This window comes from Triticum aestivum, chromosome 1A (assembly GCF_018294505.1).
Source record: "Triticum aestivum cultivar Chinese Spring chromosome 1A, IWGSC CS RefSeq v2.1, whole genome shotgun sequence".
Lineage (NCBI taxonomy): Eukaryota > Viridiplantae > Streptophyta > Magnoliopsida > Poales > Poaceae > Triticum > Triticum aestivum.
Window position 1 is genome coordinate 42,136,521 of NC_057794.1, and position 12,698 is coordinate 42,149,218.

At 45.7% G+C, this 12,698-nt stretch overlaps 2 protein-coding genes across 2 annotated transcripts; both read right to left on the reverse strand.

Moving 5' to 3' along the window:
* Positions 1–1,833: 1,833 nt before the first annotated feature.
* On the reverse strand, positions 1,834–5,883 carry LOC123188704 (protein FAR1-RELATED SEQUENCE 7). Its single transcript, XM_044600939.1, has 6 exons — positions 5,616–5,883; positions 4,367–4,625; positions 3,652–4,264; positions 3,102–3,562; positions 2,715–3,002; positions 1,834–2,559 (listed from the first exon to the last, which is right to left on the reverse strand). Exons 1-6 carry the CDS (start codon positions 5,696–5,698, stop codon positions 2,251–2,253), a joined length of 2,013 nt encoding a protein of 670 aa, XP_044456874.1. The 5' UTR covers positions 5,699–5,883; the 3' UTR covers positions 1,834–2,250.
* A 4,128-nt stretch (positions 5,884–10,011) lies between these two features.
* On the reverse strand, positions 10,012–11,961 carry LOC123188711 (adenine/guanine permease AZG1). The gene has a single exon (XM_044600948.1). It carries the CDS (start codon positions 11,803–11,805, stop codon positions 10,072–10,074), a length of 1,734 nt encoding a protein of 577 aa, XP_044456883.1. The 5' UTR covers positions 11,806–11,961; the 3' UTR covers positions 10,012–10,071.
* Positions 11,962–12,698: the final 737 nt, after the last annotated feature.

Here is a 12,698-nt window from a genome sequence, read left to right on the forward strand (position 1 = left end):
ACGATTGTTCGCTCGACAGGCAGGCTTGCTCGGTCTTTCCTTGACTATTTGACCCATTGACCATTGACCTTTTATTTTTTTAATGTGAATTTGAAAAGGTTCATGAATACCAAAAAAGTGCATGAATGTGAAAAAAATATGCGAATTTGGAAAATGTTTGCAAAGTTCAAAAAGGTTCACAAATTTTGAAAGAAAAAATTCACGATTTTAAGAAAGTTCATTTGTTTGGGAAAGTGTTCATGAATATGAATAAATTTATTGAGTTTGAAATAAGTTCATAAATTTGAAAATAACTTTTTAAAATTACATGAATTTGTAGAAACTTCATGAAAATAGAAAATAAAAAAGGAAAAAGGAAAAAGAAAAAAATCCATGAAAAACTCAATCCAAAAGAAACCAACCCACAAAAACCAGGGGAGGCTTTTAGAAGGTTCCCAAAACCGATGCAGGTGAGAAAAGTTGGTATGGGCCAGCCCACTTAAGTCACATAGCGTTGAACGAGGGTGTGCGGTACATACCGATAACGATGTTAGTCCAGTCACAGTGGGGAGTAATTATACTAGTGTCATGCACATGGCACTAGTCTAAGTTACTACAACCATGATGCAAAATAAGGGCATGTACAATGGTGCTATCTTAGGAGTGCCACGTAGGATAAATGATAAGGTGGAGAAGAGAACTTATAAAAAAAGGCTTATTTTCTCTTATTTAAGAAAAGACAAGAGATGATCTCTTAGCACAATATGTCTCACCACATTTTTAGGAATAACTAGTTATTAAAGATAAGACTAAGAGATGGCCCATTGTAGACTCTTTTTGTTGTCATCTCTAAATTACATGCAAGACTTAAGATAAAATTGTCTTATCAACCATTATACATGCCCTAATATAGTAGAACTATCATAAATGACTTCATTTATTAGCTTATAGATTCGTCTTCTTTTGGAAGGCGCTATGTTATGGAAGGTGCTATGTTACTGTAACATACTATTATGTTATCAAAACCATCTCTCTCTCCTCATTAACTATTTATCACATAAACAGATTTATCTTAAAATGCGTTATTTACTAGCTAAGTTACTTCCACTATGACTAACCTTCAGCGCCGAATAGGATTCACGCGTTATAGATGCCCAACCCAAAGGACCTTTATGCAGAGTAGAAACATCCTCGGGGGAGTTCTGATACGACACAAGACCGTTCATGAGCATCGTCAGAAGAGGTCAATGTATGCCAAGAGGTGTAATGATGGTCACCATGTATGTCATCCTATTCTGGATAAAGGAAAAACCCAAAACCCCGTAAAAGAAAAACAGAAACATTTTTAAGTTTGTAACAACTCGCCGAGCATGTCTTTTGTCTCTTTTCTTTTTCTGTCGGACTGAGCTAGAGGACCTCCTACCCCGTAAAGGAAAAACAAAAATGTTTACGGATTTTTAAAAACCTCAGAATACAAAAAAGTTCAGTTTCTTAAAAGGAAAATTTGAAAAATTTACAAAAAGTTCATGTGTTTGAGAAAATGATCGTAGATATGAACAAAGTTTTCGAACTTGAAATAAGTTCACAAATTTGAAGAACGAACTTTTTATAAGTTCATGAATTTTAGAAAACTTCATGAAAATGGAATAAGAAAAATAATAATAAATGGAATAGAAAAAACGAAAATAAACATGGAGAACTCGGTCCAAAAGAAATCAACCCAAACCGGGGAACCTCTCTGATGCAAATAAGAAAAAATAGGATTGGCCTGCCCACTTAAACTCACATAGCGTTGAAAGAGGGTGTGCACTAGAAAGCGATAACGGTTCTCAATATAAAAAAACTAGAAACCGATAAAGAAGTATTCGGCGCCTTAAGGCCTGAATAGGATTCGGGCGTGATAGATGCCCAACCCAGGTAGAAACATCCTCGGGGGAGTTCTGATACGACACAAGACCGTTTATGGACCATGTATGTCATCCTATTCTGCTGACATTGCACACCCAATTGGTTTTACTGGCACACATGGTCGCCTCGACATGTATACACGGGCCGCCACCCCTAGCAATCAACCAACCATGGTGCCAGGCAGTTGCCGAACATGCAAAATACTACTACTGATCTAGCCTAGTTCATACGTGGTCAGGTTCAGAGGTTATCCACACTCGCAAAAAGAAGAAACCAGAAAGAACAAGTCAGTTGACATATCTTGGTTTCCTTCCATGCCTCGCGAAGCATCGGACAGGCTTTCAGGCATCCGGGGGCAAGTAATCAACGCTTCCTCCTCGGCTTCCGCGGCGCCGGCTTGGTGCTGCGGCGGCGGGGCGCGGCCTCTGCTGCCACCAATTCTCTGTTCAGTTTGCCGATGCCCCTCACAACGACCTCGTAGCACCGATCATCCTCACAGGCGAGGCGCGCTAGGTCTAAGAACTTGTCATGCAGCACGGAGTGCCTGCATTGCTGGCACGTGTCCGTCCGAGGTTCACCGCGGCAGTGCATCTGGCACTGGAGCGGCCTGGCTGTCCAGCGCGGCATGACGTGTAACCTTGGTATTTCACGCACGCCCAGGTGGATCATCACCTGAAAAAAGATTCGAAGCCTGAAGGTGTTGAAAGGTGTATGTACTACATATGGCAGCTAATACTAAGCATGCAAATGAAAGGTAGTAGGAGCAAGAGAATACTGCAGTAGCAATGGATGGAAGATAGTACTACTGACAGAGAACTGTTTGTTACCTTGACAACATGGCAGCAGAGCATCCCCGTGTGCTCGAATTGCTTGCACACGCACATGAATGCTTCGCCGTCTTCTCTAACATTCACCTCATATTCCACCCTAGACCATTTCATCCTAGTTTCACTGCTGGGACGCCGTGCTATGTACCTCAGGTTGGGGATGACTGCCTCCACCACGTAAGGCTCAGATTCGCGTAAGGCTTGCACAAATTGTTCGTACACCGGTTTTGTGTACACCTCGCCGGCATGCTTCTCGATTGGTAGATTTGTTCTCAGAACAATCTCATCCTGCACGAAAAACAATAATTCATCCCTAGTCTCAGCTTATCTATCTTGAGTGCCCAAAGGAAGGATATTAATTTCCTCAAGTGAAGAAGTTAAGCTTACCATAGTAGTCCTCTTCTCCTGAAACCCATAGTCCGGTTGTTGATCGGACCGCAGTTTCTCATACTGTAGGGCGAAAAGCTCCATTGAGCAATCCCTTGGAACATGATGTTGTTTCAGAAAGTGTTTCGCGCTCTCACTCTTCTGTGTGCTGGTCAGTGTAGCACAGAATATGTCGCTGAAGTATGCCTTAACCCACTTGTGCCGCACCTCATAGATCTCCTTCAGAAATGGATGATTCGCTAATCCATGCTTCTCTAGCAGCATCGCCCATGCTCTCTCAAACTCATCAGCCGTCAGCATGTCGTTCAGAATTTTGTGGAGCCCCACTCGGAAGCTACTCGTTTTGGTGTAATGAAAACCAAGGTAGTCCTTTGCCCTGCGAAGGACATTCCACTTGAACCATCTGTGCGTGGTGGATGGCAGTACCTCCAATACAGCTTCCTCAATTGCCTCGCAGCGATCTACAGGATTTTACACAAACAACTTAGATTGGCAGTGCTGCAGAAAAATACTATTGGGTAGGGAAAAGTGTGTACGGAAGCAATCTTACCGGTCAGTATAGTTTTGGGGTGTTCCCTACCCATTAATTGGAAGAACTGACTGAGCACCCATTTGTAGCTCTCCGTTTTCTCGTTTATCATCAGCACCCCACCAAGCAATATGGTCTCAAAGTTGTTGTTGACTCCAACAAAAAGGCCGAACGGCGTCCCATACTTGTCCGATCTGTAGGTGGTGTCGAAGATAATCACATCCCCGAAGTATTGGTACTGAAGGCTCTGGCCACTGGTCCAGAGTAGTGGCCTTACTCTCCAGTTACTATCAAGCTGCAAACCAGTGTAACCAAATGTTGGATCCTTTGCTTTGATCCTAGCAAAGGTTTCCTCTGTCTTCCGGATATCATCAGACAGCGGATTATTTGCATCATTATCATCAATGTGTGGCACATTGTTTTCCCTTAGTTGACGAATCAAGCCCCTTGTGTTCTTGTCAATACTACTATGAGATTGCCAAGATGACCTCTGCGCACACATCTTAGAAAGTGGATGGTTATGCCCAACTTGATGCTCACACACACGCCATCCGCCGTCTCTGGATCTCAGCAAAAGAATTGACGCTTTGCATTCACACTGACGAAATGAATCGCTGTCCTTGGACGGTTTACCCTGTAGAACATAACATTTTCTGAGCATTGGTACTGGGTTGAGACCAACAACACAAAAATCAGAAATACTACCTTAACTACAAGGGGAGGGTGAATATCATACCTCACACGCGCAAACAAGTTGTTGTATGCATTTAGTTCCATGAGAATCCATACTGCTAGCTCCATACCTAACTCCGAAACCAGATTCCCAAGAATAAATGTTGTAGAATTCATAAGCCTCGTCAAGAGAAACAAAGAAACTCCCGACAGTTGGATTGACCACGGACTCAGTTTCCCTCTGCGCAAACCCTGCAATCGCCTTCTCCAGCGCACCAACACGATACACAGAAGCAGATCCATGTTCATCTCCGAGTCGCGCCCTACATAATTTGTTATCAGCAACTAGTTGCATACACAGAGATTTGTGGTAAGTTGCTGAATGAGAGTACAGTTTCCTTAATTTGCACCAGCATACAAACAACAGAACATATCTGAATATAGCATTCAAAAAGTATTGAAGCATCCATGTGTTTCTCGTATCTGAATAGAACAATCTCGGGGCTGCAACTAGCAAATGTAGAACTGTACTATTAGAAAAACAACCAGGCTATAAATGTTTTTGCCTATCTAAACGAAACTGCTGTGCAAACGACATTCCCTGGCCGATATGCGCAGACACTCTAATCAAGCGGGGGTACAAGTGTTGCCCAACTGAATCCGATGGTTGCCGCAGCTTGTCGGCCGTAAATCGGACGCAATTGTGTCGTTCGTATAGCAGCGTTCCTATCTAAACATAGAAGGTTCACAAAGTCGCAGACATCAAATGAGTGTAAATGACAAAAGTGAGATATGTACTTTGAGTTCAACAATCCTACAGTTTGGGTTCTTAATTTGCACCAGCCGGCACATGAAGAAACAAACCTAATATATCTACGATTGGGCTGTGAATATCAATCAACAGGAGTAGATGGTGCTGAGTACATGCTCTGGATTGGGATTGTAGTATCTGTGCTGATACGATAGATGCATTTAGTTGCCACAGTAAACACAACTGTTCATAATGATTTGCAACAAACTTGGAACAGGTAAGCAGAGAGCCTGACTGAATTTGTTTGGGCGCACATCACCACCAGCAGCTAACCAACAACCTAAAAGGTTAAAACCCTAACCCCCAAATCCTTGTGGATTAACTAATCAAGGAGTCCTAGATCCAGGGATTATTCTTAATTGATGATTAATTAATCCGCAAGCCCTGTTCCATGGAATTAGGTCGCAATCATCCAGATCCAGCCAACCCCCGGGCCCCTCGACGGAGAAACCCAGCAAAAAACTGGACAGCAGACAACACCTAGCGCGACGGGCGCGAGTACCTAGGAGGAGGGGCGGCGTCGGCGGCGGCGGCGCCATGGGCATGCGGGTGCGGCGGCGCCTTCTCCTTCTCCTCCTCCTTCATCCTGATCCTGTACCAACGAAGCGAACGGAACGAACCGCCCGCGTTTAGTTACTTCGCCGGCCGGACAGGAAAGTGGCAGGAGGATGGGTAGACGCCGGCTGACCTCCGCTGCTCCTTCCCCGGCGGCGCGAACTCCGCGGCCGTCTCTGTCGCCCGCGGCGGTTGGGATGAATATTCTTCTTCGAGTGAATTACACTTTTTTTACGACGTAGACTGTCACTATTTATTGGCAGTCACTTATCATTTCGCCTTGCCTTAGAATTTTAAAACTTTAAAACTTATTGTTTCACTTAATCCTCAAAAATATTTCACTTTGACCCAAACGTGCTATTGTAGAAATGATGTTACACACTAGTGTAAAATGTGGTAGAAAAAAAGTTACTAGAACATATCCAACTTGGGTCTAATCTTCAACATCTCATCGACAAGAGTGAAAGCACATTGTGGTTTGGAGGCTTAATTTTAGCTGAGTGCATTTTAATTTATTTTTCTTTGGTCGTACTAGTTGTATCGCACTACTTAGTTTTATTATTAAAAGTTTCGACTGCTCAAAAGTGTCATCCTTGAATTAAGTTTATGTAACATGGAGGCTTGTCAAGACGGTTTGCACTATCTAGAGGTCTCCGGCGGAGCCACCCCTTATACCCCAACTTATTCTCATTATGTGTGGAGGGGTTCTCTGCTTTGCTTAGAAGAGCACAAGAGAAACACCATATTAAAGGGGTGTTTTTTGGGAGCACTGGCCCATATGTTACACACCTTCTCTTCGCCGATGGCGGTATAGTTTTTTTGGAGGAGGCTAGTGCCAACATAGTGGCTCTTAAGGAGATTTTGGTGAAATATGAAGAGGCTTCTGGTCAGCGTACTAATCTTCAAAAGTCGTCTATTTTCTTTGAAAAAGGAACACAGGAGGAGTTCAAGTTAGAGCTTAATAATATTTTGGGCATTCAACCAGAAGCCCTCGGTGAGAGATATTTGAGTGTTCCAACATTGGTTGGGATATCAAAACATGGTACTTTCAAGTATGTTACCGAGTGCTCAAAGGGAAGAGTTAGTGGCTTGAAGGGACAAGGGATGTCAAAGACTGCAAGAGAGGTGCTCATCAAATCAGTTCTCCAAGTCACACCAACTTACATCATGAGTTGTTTTCATCTCACAAAAAAGATGTGTCAAAATTTGACTTCGATCTCTTCGAAATTTTGGTGGGATGCGACGAATGATGAAAGTAAGGTGCATTGGATTGAGACAAATGTGTGTAGCCAAACGTGAGGGTGGTCTTGGTTTTCGAGATTCGGAAGAGTTCAATCAAGCCCTTCTAGCCAAGCAGGCATGAACGATTTTGCAGTTTCCACCAGCGGAGACACCACACCTCTTGTGATTACTAACTCGTTTTTCTTCTTCTTTCTGTTTCTTAATCCATGGACTTTTTCAAAATTTGTGAACTCTTTTTGAATCGCTGATTTTTCAAAAATAATTGATGAACCTTTTCCATTTTCTTGTGAACTTTTTTCAAGTTTGTGAATGAACTATTTTTATTAAATTAAAAAACGATGAAATTCTGGCAAAAATTGATGAACACTTTAAAAAAATGATGAGCTTTTAAAAAAATCAAGGAACGGCTCTCAATTTTTGAACTTTTTTTTCGAAATCGATGATAACTTTTTTCTCCAAATGGATGAACTTTTTTTTATAATTTTCGTAAACCTTTTTCACAAACTTTTTCATCAGAATTAAAAAACCGGCCTGTCTCTTTTCTACCAGGCCAACAACGCAAAAAGGGAGAAAAATAACCTGCGGCCGAGGGACGGACCGAACCGAGCGGACGTGCAGCTGGAACTGGGCAGGATTTGCGAAGCGTGTTGTTGGGCCGCGGCCCACTTGGTCGCGCGTGAGCGCCAGTTAGTTCCAGGGCACAGAAGGCGCCATATAGGAGCACCCCGAACTTCACGTTCTTATTTGAGCAAACTCTCCTTGGTAAAATGCTGACTAATAGCATGTGTGTTGCAATGGGAGCATACATATACTAGTGGTTTAATGACACCAATCATGTTCGACATATATCTTACCCCATCGTATTCTAGATTTTTATATAAATATTTGGTTTGATTTGATTTGATTTCTATATAAATAATTTTATGTATCATGAGTAGGGATTTTTAAGGAAATGTTTTGATTTAGTTGAGGTTTTGATGAGATCTGATTTGTTTTTTATATGAGTAGGGCAAGAAAAGTTTTAATTTAACTAAGGTTTTGATAAGATTTTTTAATTTAACACACTAGCTTGTGCTTGTGCATCCCCGGCCGGCCAGCATCTCGTTGTCTCGCTCTCATCGGCACGACTTGCGGACATTGGGGCGACGCGCCCATGCTCTCTTCTCGTTGCTCAACTGATTCTTACTCAGTGTATTAGAGGATTATTCTTTCAAGTGCGAGAACGACCCGCCCAACCCGCATAAACATCCGCACACTACGGATGTACTCCCTCCGTTTCGAAATATTTGTCTTTTTAGGCATTTTAAATGGACACAACATACGGATGTATGTAGACTTATTTTAGAGTGTAGATTCACTCATTTTGCTCCGTATGTAGTCACTTGTTGAAATCTCTAGAAAGACAAATATTTAAGAACGGAGGGAGTACCACACATGTGTAGGGAGTTGACAGTTCCTTAACATAGCGTGGGCGCACATTCTCCGGAAATATATGGTTGTGTGATTGTAAGATTGTCATAGAAATCCAGCATGCGCATGGTGTTTCCTTTGAATAGTTTCAAAACACTCTATTTTCAACGGGGCAACCAGAAAGGCACATGTTTTATCAACTGGAGTGACTTTTTAAGCACACTCAAGTCTCAAAGACACCATATAATGATGCTCAAATCATGACTCGCGAATGGCATCCGTTGTTTCCTTGCATTTTCCCTCCATGCTCCTACTTCTGTCTATATAATACGTATGTAACTTTGGCTATTAAGGGTATACCTAATAAAAGATTTAACTTTTTTTGCGAGAACACTTTAGTTAATTAATATATGGGTTTTTTTCAGAAAAAAATAGGATACAAGGTCCAGTGGATGGAGAGGGCGAGACAATCAGGCCTTCAAAAGTCATCACCATCATCTTCCAAATTCTTCAAAAAAAAAGGATAATATCCACTCAAGTTGATGAATCACTACACGGTCAGCTTATCGGAAGCACTTGATTACAAGGAATTCTCGTGAGAGGAATCAACATTGATCTCCTGTTCACCTCACCAACCACAAAATAGGCAATCATTTTCTCTAAGCCGAAAGGTCCAATCTGTCCTAATCCAATGCAATGGTGTGTTTCCCACTGAACAGTGCAATAAAGACAAATTAAAGTATAGTATCTCATCGGTGACTAGTTTACCACATCGTTCAAACAGAAAGCAGAAAGAATTGGCCCTTTTCCATAATCGTTCCTCTCGAAGCCCTAGGAGAGGCGATCTCCGAGTGTACAATGCCGTACACCGCCACCTCTCCTCCGTCGGTAGGTTCCCCCTCCCCACCCCACCCTTCTCCTCTGCGGGCTTGCTGGTGTGGGTGCGGCGGGAGACACTGATTTGCCGGATGAAGTTGTAGGTTTCACCTAATTTGGCGCTCTTAGGTAGGTTTTCGTTGCCCGTCGCTTCAGAACTTCCAGCAGTGGTGACGGTGGCACTCAACGAAGTCTTCTCCAATAGCTTGTTTGTAGATGGTGGCGGTGCCGATCCAACGAATAAGGTTTCGCAGAGTCATCCCATCTCGGCAGTTCGCCTGTGTGACATTGATGGCTCAAGGGTGTATTTTTCTGGTCGATCATTATGCTCGATGAGTAATGGCCCGCATGGTTTTTTGGTACGCGTGGCGCGCCATCGATCCATTTTGCAACATGAAGATGGTCGACTCCCATGGACTTCAATGCAACTTTTTTTATTTCCCTGAGGGTGTTTGTATAAAAATAGACAAATGCGAAGGGCAAAAAGAAAAATCCACAAATACCCAATGAGATATTACCAGTAGGACACAGGTCAAGGTATTTGACGGTTCATTAACATAGGTTGAGCACATAACGAAGGCTTTCAAATAAGACATTTTGAATGCGTTTTGACGGGTTTTTTAAACTTTTGTTAAGTTTCAACTTCTGAAACTTAATACGAGGGACCAACAAAATCGTAAAAGAATACTACATAGGAGAATCATAAACATACTGCTTTGCTTGTTTTGTTTGCTGTCTTTGTAAGCTGGCCCTTTAATTTAGCAGTTTCAGGTTTGGCGTCATTATTTTTAATTTAGCACCGAGTCTAGTCCTTGTTTCCAAGAAAACAATTCACAAACAAAACATAAACTACAAGCAGAAAATGAAAACTGCTACTAGGACAATTCCACGTGAGACACGTCTTTCCCATGTTCCCCATTGCCACTAGCACTGCCACTGTTGCTACTTACTACTGGTGTATCGGCTCCCGTGGCCTCACCGCCACCCACTTTCCGGCGAGGACGACAACCAAACCTGGCGGCGGCATGGCACGCCCAATCCCAGGAGTGGAGCAGCATGTAGGAGGCGATGCCGCCGATGAGGCCGTAGGCGATGGAGTAGGTGAGCGGCATGAGCGCCAGCGTCATGAACGCCGGCACGGCCTGCCGCATGTCCTCCCAGTCCACCTCCGCCACCGCGCGCATCATCATCACGCCCACCAGCACCAGCGGCGGCCCCACCGCCCACGACGGGATCGACGCCAGCAGCGGCGTGATGAACAGCGCCGCCGTGAAGTACAAGGACGCGGTGAGCGCCGTGAGCCCCGTCCGCCCCCCCTCGCGGATCCCCGTGGACGACTCGATGAAGACCGTGACGGGGGACGTCCCCAGCAGCGAGCCGAAGACGATGGCGGTGGCGTCGGACATGAAGGCGAAGTACTGCCCCTCGAACTCCCCCGTCGCGTCGTCCACGAAGCCGGCGAAGCGCGCCATGGAGTAGAGCCCGCCGGTGGTGTCGAGGATGTCGACGTAGAGGAAGGTGATGAGCGCCTCCCAGAAGTAGCCGTGCCCGATGCCGCTGAAGTCGAGCGCGCCGGCGGTGGACTGGATGCGGTGGACGTCGAACACCTTCTTGAAGTAGCTGAAGCTCTCGTCGCCGGCGGGCGTGTCCGGGAACGCGGTGACGGCCGTGTTGCGCGGCCATGAGATGAAGGTGACGAAGAGGATGCCGTAGATCATGGCGCCCTTGACGTTCTTGATGAGGCAGAAGGCGATGATGAGGAGGCCGACCATCGCGAGCCAGAAGGTCGGGGAGGTCATCCGGCCGGAGAGGCAGAGTATGCCGCCGGAGACCGTGCCGCCGGGCATCAGCGCCACCGTGCCGTTGGGGAACGTGATCACCGGCGCCACGGACGCGCGCTGCGACGCGGGGCACGCGCCGAGGGTGACCAGCGTGGAGGTGCTGAACCCGACGAGCCCGAACCCCTGGTTGCTCTGCAGCCCGATGAACGCCAAGAAGAGACCGATCCCCGCGGACGACGCGATCCGCACGGGCTTGGGGATCAACTGGGCGAGCTTGGACCGTAGCCCGACGACGGAGATGAGGAGGAAGACGAGGCCCTCGATGAAGACGGCGGCGAGGGCCTTGCGGTAGGAGAGCGTGCCGGAGCCGTGGAAGCCGACGACGGTGTAGGCGAAGTAGGCGTTGGTGCCCATGCCGGGGGCGAGCGCGATGGGGAGGTTGGCGAAGGCGCCCATGATGAAGGAGCCGATGACGGAGGAGGCGGCGGTGGCGACGATGAGGTCGCGGCGCGCGCGGGAGAGGCAGGCGGCGTACCCCGGGTCGACGGGCGGGAACTTGCAGGCCGGCGAGGGGTTGGCGCAGTCGTCGACGGTGCAGGTGGCGCCCGAGTCGGAGAGGATGGAGGCGTTGACGGCGAGGATGTAGGCCATGGTGAGGAACGTGGTGGTGCCGGCGCGGAGCTCCGTGGTGAAGGTGGTCCCCCGCGCCGCCAGGCGGAAGCGCCGGCCCACCCAGGACCGCTCCACCGCGGCGTTGAGGCGGCCCACCCTCGTCGCCGTCGCGGCATGGCCGCCGTCGTCGGTCCGCGGGATGATGGGGCTGGTCATGGCGGCGTGTGGCTGCGGGAGTTCGTTCGTCTGGCGGGGAGGGAGGGGGTTGGGGTGCCGCCGTCGAGGGTCAAACGCTGAGGTGCGAGGGGCCAAGAGACGTAGATGAGTCCACACGGGGCGGGGAGGAGATTCCAAATCTCGTTGGGAATCTTTTGCCCACGTTTTTCGTCCTTCTGTGTGAAGGATGTGGTAAACTAGTCACCATGCCTTTTAAATTACTAGGACCAGATTTGCTAATTCTATGTTGACTGAGTATTAGATAAATCTCAGCAAGGACCGTCTATCTTGACATTTACTCCCTCTGTTCCTAACTATTTGTCTTTTTAGAGATTTTAAATTGACTACCACATCCGGATGTATATAGATATATTTTAGAGTGTAGATTCACTCATTTTGCTTCGTATGCAGTCACTTGTTGAAATTTCTAGAAAGACAAATAATTTGGATCAGAGGGATCCATGAATCTATACATTGATATACATGCAAGTTTTCCATCTTTCAGAGCTATGATGAACACAATGGTACAGTTTTTACAATCCTTTTTTTTACTATAAATGGAGAGTTGTTTATAGTAGGGTAAGTATTGTTTGCAGTTTGTATTAACAAATTTATATATTTGGCTGAGAATTTATTGATTCACAGTGGATGAGGACACTCCTTCAAATCATCTTTGATGTATTCTTCAATTGGGAACGTGCATTTGGGAGAATTTTTGGTGTTTGATGTAATGAACATGTGATTAATGTTGCAGGTTAGGACAAGGTTGCTTTCTCTCTCAATAATCCGTCTAATTCAAGTGCCTCAGAGAAGCTGCCAAAGTATCGATTCATCGATGAGTGGATATCTCCTCTTTTAAAAGAATCAATATGTTTTTGGAGTGTTGCTTTGGA